Source organism: Dipodomys spectabilis, unplaced genomic scaffold, assembly GCF_019054845.1.
Source record: "Dipodomys spectabilis isolate Male_0828 unplaced genomic scaffold, ASM1905484v1 ptg000001l, whole genome shotgun sequence".
NCBI classification, from domain to species: Eukaryota; Metazoa; Chordata; class Mammalia; order Rodentia; family Heteromyidae; genus Dipodomys; species Dipodomys spectabilis.
In genome coordinates this window covers 33,233,384-33,254,454 of record NW_024870678.1, presented here as the reverse complement: position 1 = coordinate 33,254,454, position 21,071 = coordinate 33,233,384, and the positions used below count along the sequence as shown (strand labels likewise).

The window sequence follows — 21,071 nt, the reverse complement described above, 5'->3', positions numbered from 1 at the left end:
CTCTGGGAATTTAGTGTGACAGCAAGTCCTTCTGCATGACAGGCTGTATTGGAGAAGAAATCCATTGCATCATTCTCCATATGTCAGAGAGCTATAGCCCGACAACAACATGAGATGGTGTCTACTGTCTCAAACTAAGCTACGCTGGAACCTGAAAACAAGAAATAAGTTAGGGAGTCTGGGCACATTCTGCCAGTGTTTCAGTGATGCACAACTACAAGAAGCAGTCATGGAGACAAGGCAGAAGGAGAAATATAAGCAGCAAATAGGTAGGAAAGAATCCAATGTTATTAACTCAGAAAACCAACACAAAGATGAGGAAGGGAAAGTTTAGTGTACTTCTCAATAATAGCCCTAAGTGTAAACTGTCTTAGATCTTCATGTAAAAGACAGACTGGATGGAGTTACAAGCATGATCCAACTATATGCTGTCTACCAGAAACTCACCTCAGTGGCAAAGATGACCATGGTTGCTCAGGAAATCTGAGCGAGTATTTATATACAGGATCATATTTGATTTAAAACCTTCTGCTCATCAAAGGAAATGATGAAGGTAAAGAGACAGTCTGTTTAGAAAATTTAGAAGCAAAATTGGTAACTATTCATCTGAAAGGGATTGATATCCAGAACATATGAATAACTCAAAAAATTATGTGATTTTAATAATAGAAACTGAAACTGGCTGAATTGTAGGTTCTTTGGGCAAGGTGTTACCTTTTATACATCAATGATTATCCAAATTGGATCAAATACATACTAATTATTTCATATTTTAATTATGATATTGCAGTGCAATTGCATTTTAATTGAAGGTAACATTAAGGACAAAAGGTAAAAATTAATGGTACCTTTTATTTTCCTCACTACAAATCAAATACAATGCTAAAGCTTTATAACAATTCTACTAAAACTTTCCTCAAGTGTGTATATTTAGTCTCATCTGACAAAGAAGTCAAGATCTGAAGATGTTAAGTATCTTGTTCAAGCCTGCATATTCTATAAAATAAGAAAATTGAAGGAAGGTGTGCGGTTGGGAAAGATGGGGAGAAGGATGAAAGGAGTCACATTGATAGATATTTGTTGTATTCCTATACTACTTTGCTGAGTGGCAACTCCTTGGCACAACTACTTAAAGATAAAATTTAAATACATAAACAATTATATTTAATTTTAAATGCTTTGATCTATTCAGTCATGCATATATAAAACCTATACGTGTGGCATTCAGGTCTGACAAGAATATCCCTCTGACCTCTGATCTCTTTTAGGCATGGCATATATTTCTGTGGTTACTAGGAAATGTGATCTCAGATGCACTGGTGTCTAACTCCTGGATGCAGCAAATACCAGCAAATAAACTTATAAGTTGCTTAACTGGAATCTTCCCCCAAATCACCATTATTTTAGGCTCTTCTTTTTCTTTCCATATGCAGAAACTAGAAAGTTCTGCCAGATCTTGAGACTCAAATCTTAGACATAGCTATTATATCTCTAATAGTAGAAAATAGCTCAGTTATCTTCTTAACATCCTATCCAAACAAGCTTTGCTCTTAAATTCTTCCCCATGGTATGAGGCTTAATAATGAGGAGCAATTTTATTCTTATGCTTGCTACAATGATCACATCACTCAGATCAGAGGAGAGACATTTGCCATATGTATTAAAGAAGAGACTAATTTACTCCATTTCAACTAGTTGTCCAGTTGCTAGTTAGCAGGGTCATTGCTGAAGTTGTTCTTATGACTAGTGATTTGCATATATTGCCTCTAGCTTTAGCTTTATTATTATTATTAGGGTCATAAAATATAATATTTAATATTTGAAAGAGACTTGGGAAATGACCACATTTTTCAGAAGCAAAAACAAAATGCGTGTATTAGTGCATTTCTCATTGCTATAACAAACTACCTGTGCTGGGTTATTTTATAGAGACAAGAGGTTTGTTGAGCTCACAGCTTTGAAAACTGAAAGCCTAAAAGTGAGGTGCTCCATTGATTTACTCTCGAGTGAGGACATTGGGAAAGAGAGCATCCTGGAGTGTGTACATGAAAGACGGATTGCATAGCAAGACAGAGAGCCAGAGTGTCAGGAGGGGTTATTCTTTCTCCTTTTATAATTAACTACCCCTGGCTCCAAGGAGAATGATATTATTCCCTTCTGAGAGTGGATTTGATTCCCAACAAAATCAAGTCCTACTTGGGCTCTTCCTCTTTAAGTTCCTGCCAGTTCAACACCACCATGCAGTAAGTCTAGCCTCTAGCACCTAAGCCCCTGGAGGATAAACTACATCTAACCCAGAATAGTACATAAAAGCTAAGTGATCTGCCAATGATTTTTAGTCAGTAAGCGAAGAGCCAGGATATATTTGATCCTTAGGACCTCATTCAGTCAAATGACATTTCTGTGTACCAAAATTGTCAAAAGATTACAACTAAAATGGGCTTTATAATAAAGATTGTTATTGCCTACGAGAGGCAACATCCTTTATAAATTATATTAACTATTAAGTTTAATATATGTGCATATATATATATATATATATATATATATATATATATACACCACAATCCCTACATGCATTTATTTTGGTACTTCTGTTATATAACTAAGCCAAGTTCATTGATACTTTCCTTGATGAAGGACAGCATTCTGTGCCCACAGTAGTTATTACTAAGTCACAGCTCTGGTCCAGGGTCTGTTAACACCTTATGATGTGTGAATCAAACTTGTATGATAATTTATGCCATTAGTAGAGCAGCACTGAGTCTACCTAAGCAGTTTACCCTGCTGTCTGACCTGGATGGGAACAATCAGATGAAAAACAAAGAGGTGAACAGCATGATCTTCAAGTTCTCCATAGCTCTGACAACCATTCAGTAGCCCAATCCATTGCAATGGAAAGCAAACATATAGGAATTCTGGGAGCCCTGGGCTTAAAGAATTCAAAAATTGCAATTCTGTCATACCACTCTGCCTCAGACTTTAGCACTTAGTAGACCCTATCCACAGAAACCGTCCTTATTTCATATCAAATATCTTTTAACTTTTACAAAATAAAATTGTAGAAATAGAAGAGACCCTTGCTATGGGATTTTTGAGGGGTGGCAGGGGCTGGCCTTGAGTCACTGATCCTAATATTCAAGGTTGTGATATGGCTATTCTTGGAAAAGTACATGAAGAATCCTCCTTTACCTTAAAAAAATCAAATCAAGGGAAGATATCATAGTTCCAGAATGCCCTAGGCATTCTGTTAGACAAACCCCACCTCAACCAACATAACTGTCACAGTGGTTATTGTAAACTCAAATATACAGGAAGCATAGATGTCATAATCATAGTCTAGGACTGGCCCAGACTAAAATGTAAAACCCTACTCTAAAAACATGACTAACTTTTGGATAATACCAGAGCAAAATTCTATAGTAGGTGACAAAAGACAAAAGGTAAGGGTAAGGAATAAAAGCAAACTACTACTAGAAAAAAAAAATCACCTAATCATGAAAAAGATAGTAAGAGAAGAAAATAGGAATCATGGATCTAAAAAATGAACTAGAAAGCCATTAATGTAATGACAGTAATAAGTTCTTATTAAAAATTACCTTGAGTATAAATGAATCTAATTATCCAATCTAAACACAGTGAGTGGTACACTGGATTTTTAAAAAGACCCAACTGTAAGAAATCCACACACAGAGATAGACTGAACTAAAAGATGGAAAGAGATATTTCATGAAAATGGAAACAACAAGATTGCTGAAGCAATTTTACTTAGATAAAGCAGGCCTCAATTAAAACCCTATAAAAGTAGACAAAGAAGGTTATATAAATGATCAATTTATCAAAAATATAACAAATGTAAATAAATATGCATGTAACTTTGAAGCAGGTAAATATAAATAGATCTGAAAAAAAGATGTAGACTATAATTACAATGCAAGCAGGGAGACTCAATACTTCTCTTTTATCAGTGGACAAATCATCCAAGGAAGGAAAAAAAGAAAAGAAAAGAAGAGAAAAAAGGAAAAGAAAAGAAAAGAAAGAGGGAGGGAGGAGGGAGGAAGGGAGGAGGGAGGGAGAGAGGAGGGAAGGAGGGAGTGAGGGAGGAAAGAAGGAAGGAAGGAAGGAAGGAAGGAAGGAAGGAAGGAAGGAAGGGAAGGAGGGAGGAAGGGAGGAAGGGAAGAGAAGGAAAGGAAGAAAGGAAGGGAAAGAGAAAGGAAGGAAGGACCGAAAGGGAAAGGAAAGAAATAGAGAAAGGAAGGAAGGAGAAAGAGAGAGTAGAGAAAGAAAGAAAAAAGAAGGGAGAGTGAGAGGAAGAAAGGAAGGAAGGAAAGAAGGGAAGTAGGAAGGGAGGGATGGATGGAGGGAGGGAGGGAGGAAGGAGCAACCCCTAAAGAAACCATCCTAAAACTAATAGACCTAACAAATTAAGCAGAGAAAAAGCAGTACAGTTTGTATTCATTAGCCATGAATTATTTAAAACCTAAATCAAGTAAACAACCTCATTTACAATAGTTACATAGAAATAAAGTCAACTAAAAATACTTGTATTGTACAAACTGAGCACTTAACTGAAGAAGACACAAATGAATGGAAAAGTATTGCATGTTCATGGATGTAAAATGTCCCTACTAGTCAAAATGATTTACAGATTCAACACCATCTCTTTCAAAAATTTCAAGGACATTTTTCTTTTTTTTTTTTTTTTTTTTAATTTTTTTTTTGGGTCCGGTCGTGGGGCCTGAACTCTGGGCCTGGGTGCTGTCCCTCAGCTCTTCAGCTCAAGGCTAGCGCTCTACCACTTGAGCCATAGCGCCACTTCCGGCTTTTTTCTTTTTGCTTATGTGGTGCTGAGGAATTGAACCCAGGGCCTCAGGCATGCAAGGCAAGCGCTCTACCACTGAGCCACCTTCCCAGCCCCTCAAGGACATTTTTCAAAAGCAAAAGTGAATGAACAATCTTAAAATTCACATGTAATTCTGGATAACAATGCTTACAGTGTCACACTGGCTTCAAACTGCATCACAAAATTATTATAACCAAGAGTAAAGTGCTGGCATAAAATGGACACATTAACCAACAGAATAAAACACACAGGAATAAATTCATGTATTAATAGCCAAATGGTTTTCAACAAAGGATCAATAATGCAAGATAGGGAAATAATATATTCTTTGGTAAATGATACTGAGAAAAATCAATTAACTACTTGCAGAAGAAGGAAAACAGACTTTACACTGTAATCAAAAATCAACTTGGCACAAATTAAAGACTTACACATAATACATGACATGGAAAAACTACTAGGAAAAAAAATAAAGGAAAAGCTCCAGACCATTGGTCTACAGGATGAGTTTTTGTTTGGTTGATTGGATGTTTGTTGGGTTGGCCAGTGGGATGGTTGGCTTTTAGATACAACCTCAAAAATACAAGCAACAAAGGCAAAAATAGACAAATGGAATTTCATTAAAAAGACTCCAACTAAAAAAAACTTCTATATAATAAATGAACAATCCACAGAATCATGAGACAGCCTTCAAAACAAAGGAAAAGATGTGCAACCTGGCATCCGATAAGGGGTTAATCCAAATAAACAAAAGAAACCCAACTTAGTAGCAAAAAGAGAGAGAGAGAGAATAAAATGGGAAAAGGCCATAAACAATTTCTCAAGCAAGAGAAATGTCAAAAATCATTAATCATCAGAAAAAAATGTAAAAATCCCAATGAGGTATCACCTCAAATCTGGTGCAGTGAGTGTGATCAAGAATGAGGCATAGATGCAGCAAAAGGCTCACACAATTGGTAGAAGGTAAATTTGTGCAGAAACCATGGGAAATACTTCAGAAGTGCTTAAAAAAATTAAACATAGAACTTAGCAATGCCACCAGTGGGTAGATGTCCAAAAACGGAAATCAAAATATTAAATATTCAGCTGCATTGTTGTTTTCCTCGAAGCATCATTCATAATGGCCAACACAATGTGTCAATATGTCCATCAACCGATAAATGGATATAAAGAAAACTGCTAGATCACACAATGGTATAATATTCACCTGAAAAAAAAAGACCTCTGACATTCACAACAGCATAAAGCTAGATGCAGAAACACAAAGGCCATGTGATTTTGCTTAGAAATGAAATAGAGAGCCCTCAAAGCACAGATGCAGAGGATGTAGAGAAACATTGGCCAAGGAGATGCTGTTGGTAAGTTAGAGAGATGAATTTTACAAAATGGTATCCATAGTCAATCACAAATGGGAACTACAGTTAATGGAAACAACAGCTCCTTTGTTATTATTTTGTTTTAGTGATAGGATCTTGCTAAATATGCAAAGGCCAGCCGCTAGCTTAGGACCTTCCTCCTTTCATCCCCTAAGTATATGGAATCATAGACATGTGCCACCACCATGGACTGCTAATTATAGGCTAAATTAAAATGAAGATGTATTTATCTTGTCCATGTTCTTTGCTGAACTTTATATGTAAAGTGGAAGTTTACTGAAATGTTGACTTTTACCATTATTGTTATAATCTTGTAAGTTTATATTTGCAAAAGCCTTTCAATTTTACTGCTTTTTCAATCCCTGGTTGCAACCAGTTCAAGCATACACATATACACTAAATGCACACTGAATGTATCAGTGACAGCCAGCATGCTGGAAGCTCTCCCATGTTTTCCGGAAGTAATGGCTCTCATTTATTCCTAGGTTTTCAAACTCCTGTGTCCACTAATTGTGTATATACAGATTATACTGTATTCTGGCCTCCCACACAAGCATTCAGGAATCCTATATAATGGATTCTTGTCATAAGGAGAGGAGAAACATCAGTAAGTGATCCCAGCTCTAAAATTCTGACTTTCATGTACAGTCCACAACCTAAAAGTCTCCTGATTTTGGTTGAGATCAATGACAAAATCTGGTCCTCATTGTTTAACAATTGCCATGTAACTTGGAAGCCCTGATCATTCTGGCTAAAGACTCAGACATCTGACTTGATATGATCCACTGCTTCTCACCAAGGGAGCCGAGCAAAGACTTCAAACAGGTCTGCTCTCTGTCTCTGCCATTCTGGTGAGAACATGCCTTGCCCAGCCTGCTGGAGGAATGACAGGTGACTCAAAACCATCTCCCAGTTGCTCTAGCCAAAACAGGCAGCTTCACCTCCAGATATGAGTGAGCCCAGCCAACATCAGCAAAATCTCCTAACTGGTATTCATATCATGTGAGAAGGAGATGCTGCTTAGAGGCTATTAAGATCTGAGGTGAGATTCTGTTACACAGCCAAAGCTGCTGCTCCACAGTTTCACATCTCCTGATCAGAAAGATAAGATTCTTGATTCTCAGTGTATTCATAGCTCTACAATTACATTTTCAGTTTCGTGTGTTTTGTCTATTAAAGTGAACATTCTACAACTCTCTACCAACTCCCTAAAGTACAGACATTGGTGTAAACAATTGACACAGATTATTCCTGTCCTGGCCCCCTTAACTGCAAAAAAATACATTTTAACACACATTATTGTCAATTAAAAATAAACTAATTTTTTTCAATTTAAAAAAGCAATTTGGCAAAACTATAATTTTTTGTGGGATATGACATATTGAACCCAGAAGAATATGATTCAAACCATTAGTATAACTAAACTCAACATATGTAACAAAATCTTACTCTATACTTTTGCAAGAAGGAGGAGGAGAAGGAGGAAGTAGAGGAAGAGGAAGAGGAGGAAGAAGAGGAGGAAGAAGGGGAGGAAGAAGAGGAGGAAGAAAAAGAAAATAACAAGTATTCACAAGGCTGAGATCTGCAGGGTATCAGTTCTAAGCCAGCCCAGGCTTTTGGGAAAGTCCACAAGAGTCCATCTTCAAACTAACCAGCAAAAAGCAGAGCTGAAGACACAGCCCAAGTGGTAAAAAAAAAATCTCCAAAATAACCAGCAGTAGACTGGGCCAAAAGCATGGCTCAAGCGGCAAAGCATCAACTAAATGAGCAAAGGCCCTGAGTTCAAATCCCAGTACCTCAGGGAAAAAAAAACTTCTCTTAGGTTTTCAAGTAGAATAAAAATCCTCAGGTCTGCCCCTATTTTACATCTAACTTCTTTAGAGCTAAAACTTGGGGGTATATTTCCTGTGCAACTCTGAATGTGGCCCTGTTAATGACTGAATGCCTGATTACTCATCTAAAGTTGGGACTCCTCTTCAAGTCTGAGAAGACTAAATTATTTTTCAGATCTGTCAAGTCTTCACAATCAAGAGATTGTCAAACACCAGCTTTAAGAGCATACTGTTACACACCACGGGAATGGTGCCTCAGGTTCTAGCCATCGCCCAAAACCTGAGGAAGACCATGTCCTTTTCCCTGAATTATTTCTTTTCCCACAGTTGCTTTGGATTCCAAGACCAGCAGAGAACCTTGTAAGCAGCTCACCCCTATGATGAGGTTGCTCCAGCCCGGAAGTGAGAGTAATGGCCCCATGACATGATGGGAGCTGATCTTTCCCCTCCAGCCATAATGACTCCTCTTTTTGAGCCAGAGGCCCCAACAGGCAGCACCAGACCTGAGACCACTCAAGCCGACCACTGGGCCAGCCTCTATCCCTCTACCCTCATTCTTTCCTACTGATGTGCCCAGCACCTTTGCCCTGTGCACCGTGGCTGCTGGAAGGCTGATTCTTTCCCTAATTAACCCTGGAGCCTAGGTCAGAGTCCCAAAGGCTGAGGCTGCACTAAGTATGTATTCCCACTCCCTTCCTGCTGCCAGTGTCTGGACCTGCTTTGTGGAGACTCCCTAAAGCCAGGCTCTTCTCCAGCCCTGGACTCTTATAACCTACAAGCTGATTTTTAAACATCTATACCATTGTAAGGTTTAGATTATAAATATATTACAGTAAAAGACTGACAATAATAACTAATGATGAAACAGAACGGTCCTGAGACGAGGCGAAGGGAGTGGACCCAACATTAGGTGACCACACGGGGTTCCTTGAGCACAAGTCAGCCCAGGGGACACCACCACAGCTGGCCTGGTGACAGTCAGCTCCGAAATGACGCCCATGAGGGTCGTGTGCCCAGGACTGAGCTAAGTCCTGGGCAGGACAGAGCAACAGGCAATGAAAAAAGCAATCAACTATTTGTTCCTGGAATTCTCCATGCATATCTTTGGGTCACAGTTCACAGTGGATAATTGAAACGGTAGCAGGCAAAACCATGGATGGAAGGGGTCATTCTGCATGAGTGAAGAGAACATACAAATGTTCTATAAGCAGGGCCTTCCTGAGCCCGAGTCACTAGCCACTGTGACCCTGGGCTGCCTGGCCTCTAAGACTTTGTAAAATAAAACTCTGTAGTTTATTTGAAAAAAAAAAAAAACAATTCTATAAGCTCCCTCTTAAAGCTTGCATTCATCCTAATGAGGGAGCTAGACAACAAGCCAGCACCACCATATTTTAAGAATTAACTATATGGCACATTAGAAAGTAGAAACGCCATGGAATAATAAAGAAATGTCTCCCAATGGGAGGTAGAAAGACACAGAGAGTACCACAGGATAGAGGGAAGCAAATCACATTAGTAATACAATGGCAGAGCCTTGCTGGTAACAAGATGTCAACCACGGGCTCTAGGGAAGGGAATACCTCACACTGATACCTGAGGGAGGTGGTAGTCATGGAGACAAAAGAGAAAAGTCACCTATGTGAGGAGCACCTACTGGGCCAGAGGGGAGGGAGGGAGAAAGGAAGGAAAAATGGAGGAAGGGAGGGCAGAGGGAAGGAGGGAAGGAGAGAGAGAGAGAGAGAACAGAAGAAGAAGAAGACAGGCAGAGGCAGAAAGAAGCAGAGAGGCGCAGAAGGACAGAGGGAAAAGAATAAGAATGAAGAAAGGAGAAGTTAGATGACAGCTGGGTATTAGGGTGTGAGATGGGAGTCAAATGGGAAGCTACACCTTCATACATTCTGACAAAAGAAGTGATACAAGCTACTTCATATTTCAGTATGCCTAGTAGAAGAGGCTGGAAGGAAACACGGGAGGAGCAGACAGGGCCTTGGTAGTAAACTGGGAAAAGGAGGAAGGTGGTTCAGACTGTTAGGTGTGAGCATGGTAAGACATGCTCCAAATGGGGCTCATTAGAAGGGAGACAGACGCCATTTCCTAACTGGGAGCTGCCGTACAGATCCATGCTGCAAATTATTTTGGCCTAAATGATCTTTGTTTGAGAGGTTCTGACCATTTCCATACCCAAGGGGTGAAGACTCATGAGCAGATGCACACAAAGTCAGAGGGATCTGGGAAAAGGTCTGGACCAGAGGAGAACTTGAAGTCACCTGCACATAAATGCAAAGGCATTAAGAAGAGAATTATCTCTTATGTCAACTTTCTTCTCATTGGTTAAAAAGGAGAGATGAAGCAGGACGCTGGTGGTTTACACCCCTAATCCTGGCTACTCAGAAGGCTGAGATCTGAGGATTGTGGTTCGAAGCCAGCCCAGGCAGGAAAGTCCACAGGACTATTGTCTCCAGTAAACAACTCAGAAAAAGCCTAAAGTGGTTCTATAGTTCAAGTGGTAGAGCGCTAGCCTTGAGCACCAAAGTTCAGGGACAGGCCCTAAATTCAAGTCCCAGGACTGCGGAAAAAAAAAAAAAAGTGTGTGTGAGAGAGAGATGAAGCTTAATAATTGCTGGATTGAGCATCAGCTAGCTCATTAATGGCCCTTCAAAGACAGTTTTCATAAAGGAGTCAGTAAGACATCAGTCTTTAAATTAAGCTGATAATTATACTCTGCCGAATTTAGAAGAAAGATCGCTGGAGCCACACAGTCTTTGCAACAATCCTCTGAGCAAAAGCTGGTCTGCCTTCATCGCTATAAGATCACTGGGGCACTAGGGAACAGACATCACTTTCATTTTTAATCTAAGAGAGGAAAACCTAATGCCATGGTTCTTTTCATCCATGCTGTACTAATGGATGTCTAAATTTCTCTCTGGAGTTTCATGACTGTGGCTTCTATTGCTTGGTTCCTCACCAATCATATTTCCAATGTAGTCATTACTGTCCACACATCTCTTCAAAGTGCACAGCCCAGCGTGAGTCTAATGTGTTCCATGCACATTGCTCTTCCCAAGAAGGCCACTGTGACTAAAGTAGAAGCACATGACTAAGGCTGAGCTCCCTTAGTTTCTACACCATCATCAAATCTGTAAGAATACAGTGGATAATTATACTCTGGATTTCATCTATGAATGAATTCCTGTGTATGGGGAATCAATTTGTGAATGAATGAATTCATGCACATGTATGAACTGGTGGGCATTAAATGATATGCACCCACATATTTTATCAATTATTTTTCATGTTTGGAGTGAATGCTAACACAAAGACAAGTGAGAACTGCCAGATAGTTTAAAAACTGTGCTCAAGTCACTTAATCTTCCTTTCTGGGCCTCAGATTGCTTAGCTAGACAATGATAAGGTTACATTAGGTCAATGGTTTGCAAACTGTGTTCCTTGGAAGTGTAGAGTTCCAAAAAGGTTGTTCATAAACACATTATGCAGTCAAGGAAAGCTATCCCAGATCTACTTTTATCTTCCATGCACTGGGTATCTGCTTGTGGAAGAGTTTCATTGCTTTTGTTGTTGTTGTTAGTTGTAGAGTATTGTTGTTGTTAGTTGTAGAGCTTGAACTCAGGGCCTGGATGCTGCCCCTGAGCCTCTTTGTGCTGAAGGATAAAGCTCTACCACTTAAGCCACAGCACCACTTCTCATTTTTGAGTGGTTAATTGGAGATAAGAGTCTCACGGGGACTTTTCTGCCTGGGCTGTCTTTGAGCTGCAGTCTTCAGATCTCAGCCTCCTGGATAGCTAGGATTACAGGCATGAGCCACTGGTGCCTGGCTTGATTGCTTTTAGAATGTGACAAAATGCTGAAATAAGGATACAGGTTGACCCATTGTAACAATGAGATGTACAAGACACTATGTTGAAAACGAACTTTACCACTTTGGAGGAGGGGAGTTGGGGGGAGGGGTGATAGGGGAAGAACAAAGGAGGAGGTAACAATGCTGGATAGGAAATGTACATATTACCTTACTCATGTAACTGTAACCCCTCTGTGCAGTATTTTTACAATAAAAATATATGCAAAAAATGTGGCAAACATTATATTCACTAGTCCTCAAGGCTCTATACATAATTTAATGGATTTGGTACATTTATTTGCAACTGAATAATGGCAATGCTGGGGATATTTTGGACAGGTTAAATATGTATGATATGAATTAATAAAATAATGTTTAAGTATTAAAAGTATAGTGTATTTCACTTAAAATATAGTCTTGATAAAAGCAACTAGCTTTTCTTTGACTGTTTTTCATGATTAAATCAAATCCTAAATATGAACTTCAGAGCCTGCCTTTTGGGAATACTTGGGTGTATCTGTAGGGACAATTCTGCAATTACTGGGCAATCATATTTGTGTTTCTACCTAATTTACATTTTATCATTTCAATATATTGGTTTAGTTGTGATATCATTAACATTATCACCTGGTTATTTATTTTGGGTAAAAAAGAAAGCAGGATGAAGGAAATTTCAATCCCAACCCTTGCATCAAGGGTTTATTTCATCAGCAAAGAAAATTATAGCAACAAACACCACTAAATATAAAACAACAAGGAAATATTTTATTTCACAGTTTCTCACTGGCTTCTGTGTTATTCTGTATACATGCCTATATTTCCCCACTCATGTTAGTATTATATGTAGCCTATGTCAAGTAGAGGTAGGATCCTTCTATATTTAATTTGTTGAGAAGATTCCAAGGATGTTGAATTTTACCGAACACTTTCTGTGCTTATGTTGGTATGATCATATGGTTTTTGACCTTCATTTTGTTGAGATGTTTTACAACCTTTATGGATTTGCATATGTTATACCTAGAAGTAAATACATACATCTAACTGAGGTTTACAACCAAGGTGCTAAGAATATACACTGGAAAAAGACAGTATTTCCAACAAATGGTTCTATGAAAATTGGAGAACTATATACAGAGCAATGAACTGAATCTTTCTCAGTCATTCACTGGTAACAAAAAGCTTAACACACATTTAAGATTTTAATGTAAGAAAAACATGGAACTGAATTTACTACAACAAAATACTGGAAGATATTTTCAGGACATTGGGATGGGCAAGGATTTCTCTTTTACACAAGACCCCAAACAACAGAGAACAAAACCACAAACAAGCAAATGGGATTGCACCAAACAAATGATTCTGCTCAGCCAAGGAAACAGTCACAGAGTGAACAGACTCGCTTCCAAGTGGAATGATTTGCAACTCTGTATCTCCTATCTCTATATCTCCATATGCAGCCAACAGCCAGGATGCATGAGGAAGTCGTAAAACTCTATAACAAGTGAGCAAATAATCAATCTGCTTAAAATATGGGCAATGGACCTAAACTGACATTTCTCAAGAGAAGACAAATGATCAACTAACATGTGAATAATGCATAATATCATTAATCCATCAATGAAATGTAAATTAAAACCACTGTCAGAAACCAACTCACTCCAGGGAGAATGACTACACCAAAAAGACAAAAGCTAGTACCATGAGCCTGTGTAATCACAGACAGCTTCTACATAAAATGTAGAAGGCAGATTACTACAGTTATTGTGGAAAATAATGTAAAGTCCCTCAAAACGTTAAAAACGGCATTACTTTATGATTCATCGATCATATATATATATATATATATATATATATATATATATATATATATCCCAAGAAAATGAAATTACCATATCAAAGAGGCATCTGCATCCATATTTATTGCAACACTATCCACAACAGCAAGTAATGAAACAGAACTTAAGTAGCTATCAAGTGAGAAATGGATAAAGAAACTGTTACATATACACAAGGAAATACCGATTATTCTTGAAAAAGAAATTCCTATCATCTGCATCAACATGGATAGAACTGGAGATCATTATGTTAAGTGAAATAAGGCACAGACAGACATTCAAGTAGAATATATATGTACATATAGGTATATATATGTAAGGAGAGAGAGAGAGAGATCTCAACTTAGAAGCAGAGAATGGAGTGTGGTTACAAAAGACTAGGGAAAGTAGGAAGAGAGAAGGATATGGGCAAATTTGACCAATGAATAATAAGATACAAGTTCTGGTACACTATTGCATAACAGAGTGCATGTAACTAATGACTGATATACAAAGATAGACAGATTGATAGATAGCCTTTAAAGTTTTCTGTATTTTTCAGAAAACTAGAAGAAAGTGTGTGAGTTTCACCTTCTAGAAATGGTAAATATTTTAAGACACGCAGATATATACACAGAGAGAGTACATTACCTGATGTCAACACTATTGTATCTTTGTAGAAAAAGATCACGTGATACCTCATAAATATGCAGTTTTTGTTTTTATGGATCTGTTTAAAAATAAACTTTAACTTAAGCACAAATAAAGTATGGGCAAAGATAGAAGTATAACCCTAATATTTAATGTTTTACTGTTTAAAAATATTCCCAAACATTACACGGAAACACTGTCATCAAATACAGACAGGTGCCTGTGGGGAGGACCCTTCCTCTTCAAGCAGACATGCTGGAGGAAGATACCAGGGCTGGGTGGAATGAGAAGGAAGGGTCATGTGTGGGAATCCAAACCAAGTTCTAAGGAAGAAACAACCAATGAACAAGGGGCCATCCAAAAGGAGGCAGCCAATCAAAGGTGCTCAACTTACTCCCAATCCTGACGTAAGGCCTCTACTCCTTTTGTCTAGATGCCCATTATTTTTCTTTAATGATATCCTCCTAAACCTTTATGTCTTCTACTCTCCCTTTTGGTAAATTCTATTACCAACCTGGGCTCTAAAATTACTGTTGTTACCAGTACTACTACAATGTGTCATGATGAAACATAATCAGGATGTTTCCTGCACATCAATTAATTTCTACATGTCAATTTCCTCTTCAGCGAAATGAGAACCTCACTCCCAATAGGCCTCTGAGTCTACAGGGAGGCAAGAACTTTAATAAACCTGTGCAGATCTCATAGGCAACCAATCTCACTCACTTGGTGCTATTTCCAACCTATGACATCAAAAGGCTTCTCTAAAATGAGGCATATGTCTGAGTCAGGTATTTTTACTTCCCATGTAGGAATTAGATATTTATATTTAGTAAAAGTGATCAAAGTGCCATTTTCTTCCTTCCAAGTAGAAAACAACCACCAAGCAGCACTCAGGTATGATAAAGTTTTAACTGAGATACAAAACAAAAGCCAAAAGGTATAATTGCTAACACTTTATGGGAGTTGAACTTATAAGGGATTTTTATATTATGATTTATAATCTTCAAGACACACTGGCATCTAAGAATAATGCCTCTAATGGAGTTTTCCAGCAGGACTGAAGAGTTGCCACTATTTGACTCAGAATTTCACATCTGAAATCTTCCTCTTCCTCATTAACTAATATCCAATTTCATAGCCAATGATATATATGATATATATATACTATATATATCATATATATGATATATATATATATATATGTCATGTGGGTATAAACACATACACACACAACTCTGAAGTCATGAAGTCATATGGTCTGAGTAATTTACTGCATGAGACTAAACTCAGAAGTAATTGACTGGAGCTATAGACTTGCAGCCAGGATTTCATACTTGAGACACCTTCTAACTCAGTGAAGCCCCAACTTATCTTCTGGATTTGCAGTTACCACCTTACATGCAAATATCCTCTATGTATCATCAGGACATGGATGGAAAGAATTGTTTCATTCATCTCCTTATTCATATTCTTATATGACAATCTTATTCATGGTCTTTATCCTCTTTATCTCATAGACATGTAAATCTCATGTATTTATTGTTCATAAATACAATATACTCTAAATGCATCATTGGAATGTGTTTAAAGATGTTTACGGCTAGTCTGCTCAATAGGATAGAGGGAATTGCAGACTGTCTCCATGGAGCTTATAAACTATTCAGAAAGATAGATTGTGAGCAACTAGTGACTGGACCTCAGAGGAAATCTGTTTGCTCTGATGCTAGAACATAGGATCTGACCTACTTCAAGGGAGCAGCGACTTTCAATCTGTAGCCTGAGATTGAAGAGGAGAGAAGCTGATGAAGAAGAAAAAAACAACCCAGAAATAGAGAGACAGAGAGAGAGAGAGAGAAAGAGAGAGAAAGAGATCATCATGTGTACTAAAATGTGAAAACAATGCCCCCAGGTACATACTAATCCCTGAATCTTACTGAATTCCCTGGCTCACATCATATCTAATATTGATGGGCGTTTTGGGGAGACCAGCCATTCTAACTGATTAGAAGGTTGTCATCAAGTTGGTATATGATGCACTCTTGGATCTTAAGAATATATCTTCAGCTTGGCTGAATAAATTATGATTTTTTTCCTAAAACTCAACTTGCTAGTTTGTAGTTGGAATTCAATATCGTGAGTGTTTGTTCACCTGGTGAGGAAACTGGGCTGCTGGGGAGCCATGTGGAAAGATTTACTCAGTCACTGCTTTTTTTACAACTGCAAATTTTATCATTATGATTGTACTTCCATTTTTAAATCAAATCTCAATCCAGGGGGATTTCTACACTGTTATATATGGCATTATAAGGTTATGTGTGTATCCCACATTATAGAAAATAAAATAAATGATATTGCTTTATGGAAAGCACTTTACACAGACAATTAAAATAAAATGTCTTCATAGGCAACTTGGCTCCACACATATGTACATATATAAGCTTTGCCAGAAAGACAATGTCTTCATTATTTGTAGACAGATACTAAATACTGACTGAGTAAATCGCAATGCCATATTATTCTGTATCAGTATTATTCTGTACTGCCTGGTGTAACTATATAATTCATAAGCTGAAACCCTAATGCCTAGATTTCAGAGTGATACTCTGCCATGAGCTAGGCCTTTTAAAGAAGTCATGACGATGAATCAAGGTCATAAGGGTAGGGCCTTCATCCAACATGACCAGTGTCTTTCTAAATAGAGGAAGTGACACCAGCAGTGTGAGAGGAAAGGCTGTGTGAGGACAAGAGGAAGATAGCAAACTGCAAGCTGAGGAGCAAGGCCTGGAGCCTGAAGCCCTCAGTTCCAAGAGAAAACTGATTTGGGTTATGAAGTCATCCAATCTGTTGTGACACCTATTTGGACTGAATTGTGCCCTACCACAAAACAAAGAAGCTGTGTGTTGAATCTCTAGCCTCTGATATGATTATATTTGAAATAGGATTTCTGGAGATAATTGAGGCTAAATAAAATCACAAGGGCTGATTCTAATGCAATAGGACTGCTGTCCTTAGAAGAAAAAGAAAAGAGAGCAGGCATGTGTGGGAAGAGGAGGGGCCATCCGAGGACAGTCCAGCCTAGGAAAGAGGCCTCCAGCAGCAAATGAATTTTCTACTGCCTTGACCTTAGACTTCCAGCCTCTGGTAAGATGAGAAAATTAATTTTTTGTTGCTTAACCTACCCAGTGTGTAGTATTTCTTATGGCAGCCCCAGACAACTAATACAGATCTATATCTTGCACTCATAAATATACATGAGGAAATAAATGCATGCACAGACTGGCCCAGTACAGTTCAAATTATCTGCAGTCTTATTTGAAAACAGTAAGAAGATTTTAGCTAATGCCTTTACAAATAAGAATTTTTGTTAGGTTGCAAGTGAGGATGCATAATTTATATTTATGTAGTCAGACAGCATCTGGATGCAAATTAGGGGGAAAGAATGTTAAAAATATGTTGTAGATATATTCATAATTGGCCATTTCATTTTTCAGAGAGGATGAAGATCTTCATCCTCTGCTTACAACTGCCAAAGAACAATATTAAATTTGGACTCCCCTGTTTCAAATTCAACTTGTCTTAAGTAGCTGTTATATCCTGTCACTTATCAAATTACCTTGAGAAGCTTTTTGTGAGTTTAATTAAGCCTGACTAATTTTCCGACAGTACAAAGCAAGATGAATTTCTTAAATATTTAATCCATTTCTGACTTAAGGTGTCATTTTCTGAATGTGGATGTGCAGTTCTTGGAATCAATCACCCTTTGAATTAAAGCTGTTTTTTCAAATGTTCTAGAAGTCTGGTCAGATCTGACATAAAACATGAATTCCGCATCTGTGCACCCAGAGAATTCATTCCACATCCAATGTATTCAGTCTCAGCCTGCCTGCAGACGGAAGACATCCTTCATGGTAAGGTGTTAACAACCCAGTCTGCCTTGATATCATCCTCCTTCATCCAGGTATAAATGAGTTCAAAGTTAGCTGGCCTCTATCTGCAAAATCAGTATTCTTTTTCATTGCCACTTAGTTTTCCTAAGCTCACCCCAAAGCTTCTGGAAACTTCACCCAGGACAATGGGCAGGCAGTGGGTTCACCGGCCCCTCCTCTCTCCTACAGGACTATGAAACCTTGAGTATCTAGGACTTGTCTTTAATTAGACAGTGCCTACTTTTCTCCTATGCTATGTTGATGTCTACCCAAGAGTAGTAGAAGCAATGCTTCTCAATGTAAGATTTCAAGAGCACAAATGCATCAATCAGGAAACCCCATAGGAGGAACACCTGACATTCCCAAGACTTGGTCTCTAGGTTCCCATACAAGAAAACTACAGGACTGTAAAGAGGAGGAGGCAGGAAGCCATGACCACCATCAAGACTAGCACAGTGGTCCCAGATGCTGAGGGCTTCTGGATGCATTGGTGACCAGGAATCATTCCTCTGCCCCCAGCACCACTAGGCATATACACTATGGGAGGTCCCGCTCCACAAAGCAACTAAAAGACAGTGATGCCTCCTGATTCAAATTCAAATTTCCTCAGCTATGTGAAGACATTCCAGAGTTGTAAATTGGCTATTTAGCTCATCACGTACAAGTTTCAATTGAATGGAAGTTTATCTCTAGATATCATTTTCAAACACTAGAAATATAAATGCTCCCTGAAAATGATCAAGTCTTCCTTTCTTTCCACTACCTCCCACACACCTATGATTTAAAATATGTTTACATTGAGAATATAAAATACAACATGGCACGTTCAAGTTTCCAGTTTCAGTTGCCTCCAATTTTAAAAAAGTAAAAGAAAATGCATCATTGGATACTGGTGACTTACACCTGTAAATCTTGCTACTCAGGAGGCTATAATCTGAGGATCATAATTCAAAGCCAGGCAGGGAAAGAACGTCGATGAAATTCTTATCTCCAAAGAACCAGCAACAAGCTGGAAGTAGAAGTGTGGCACAAATGGCTGAGACTCACCCTTGAGTGAAAAAGCCAAGCAAAAGCACCAGGCCCTGAGTTCAAGCCCCAATATCAGTACAATTAATCCATCCATAAAACAGATCACAGCATGAAAATGCAGCTCATGTCCAATGAAAATAAGAATAGGATAGTCACATGACTTCAGCGACAGCAAATGTTCAGGGTTGGTTATACAAAATGGAAAGAGCCAGCCCTGGACAGGAGCTGGGAGCAGTGTGATCATTATGATTTGTGGTCCAATCCATCCCCTGCCCTCCTGCCCCCACCCCTGGCCCCAGGTAAGTGTGCCTACCTCCTTTCATCATCCCCACTTCGTAGCACTTGCGGAGTCGACAGGCCTGGCAGCTCTTCCTCCTGTTTTTGTCAATGGTGCATTGATTGGTCGCAGGACACATGTAGTCATTATGCCCTAGTAAACACAAGAGAACAGGATCATTTGTTTTTTTGTTTTCTTTTTAGGAAACTCAGCTGATCAGAATCTTCAGGGAAAATGCTGAAGCCTGTGTACATGCCACCACCTTCCCGGACCCAGTGAAGTTGTAACTTCCATCTGTCTGCCTTTCTCTGTAAGCTCAGAGTAAACAAAATCTCTCTGCTATACTTCATTTCCACCTCAACCCCTCACTTTGAGTTTGTTGGGGAAATCATCTCCCATTCACATGGCCTAGGTTATACGACACAATGTGGCTTGAGTTCGTTTATTTATTTATTTATTTACGGGAGGTTTATTTCCCTCCAGGGCTGGGGATGGTACCCAGGGCCTCATACACAGGAGGCAAGCACTCTACCAATAAGCCACACACACCCCCACTTCCCTGCCTCCCACCAGCTGCCCTCAACACAATGTTTGTACTTGCTCAGGAGTTCAAGGTTTCTCCGTAGATAAGCTTTGGGGGTTTGGTTTTGGTTTTGGTTTGGTTTTTGTACCAAGGCCATTCACTGAAATTGTCAGCACTCTTAGAAATCAAACCTTCAGTCAGAGAGTTGCCAAGTGGCCCTTCTTAAATTATAAATTAAAAAATCTTACCTAGATATTTAAGCTGGGAGCTGGAAGCTCAGACCTGTAATTCTAGCTAGTCAGGAGGGATTTAGGATCACAGTTGGAAACCAGACTGGCAAGAAAGTCTCTGAGAGCTGGGTGCCAGTGGCTCATGCCTGTAATCCTAACTACTCAGGAAGCTGAGAGCTGAGTATCACGGTTCAAAGCCATCCTAGGCAGGAAAGTACATAAGACTCTTATCTCCAATAAACCATCAGAAAACTGGAAGTGGAGTTGTGGCTCAAGCATTCACCTTGAGCTGAAGAGTACAGGGACAGCACCCAAGCCCAGAGTTCAAGCCCCACAACCAACAACAACAACAACAAAAAATGTCTCTGAGATTCTTATCACCAATGAACTATCAAAAAGCCAGACATGGAGTTGTAGCTCACGTGAACCAGTCTGAACAAAAAGCAATTGGTACTCAGGACCTGAGTTCAAGCCCACTACACACACACACACACACACACACACACACACACACATCCACTGTCTAAGTTCAAGTGGATTGGGTGGCAGCATGGTTAGGAATGATGATTCCACCACAATCCAGATGAACATCTGTCGGGCTGCCTTTCCTCCTCTTCATGATGTCTTGATATAGAATTGACCCAGGACATCAACAGACCACACACATGTCAAGAGTTTACTCAGCATTGTTGATGATGTAAGCTCTCAGAG

At 38.9% G+C, this 21,071-nt stretch overlaps 1 protein-coding gene across 2 annotated transcripts in view; it reads right to left on the bottom strand.

Annotated features, from left to right (window-relative positions):
* Positions 1-21,071, bottom strand: part of Esr1 (estrogen receptor 1) — a 230,648-nt gene that overhangs the window by 154,765 nt on the left and 54,812 nt on the right. For both annotated transcript variants that reach the window (XM_042670625.1, XM_042670703.1), the window contains exon 3: positions 19,644-19,760. In XM_042670625.1, coding sequence (XP_042526559.1) covers positions 19,644-19,760 — 117 coding nt within the window. The remainder of the gene's footprint in view (positions 1-19,643; positions 19,761-21,071) is intronic.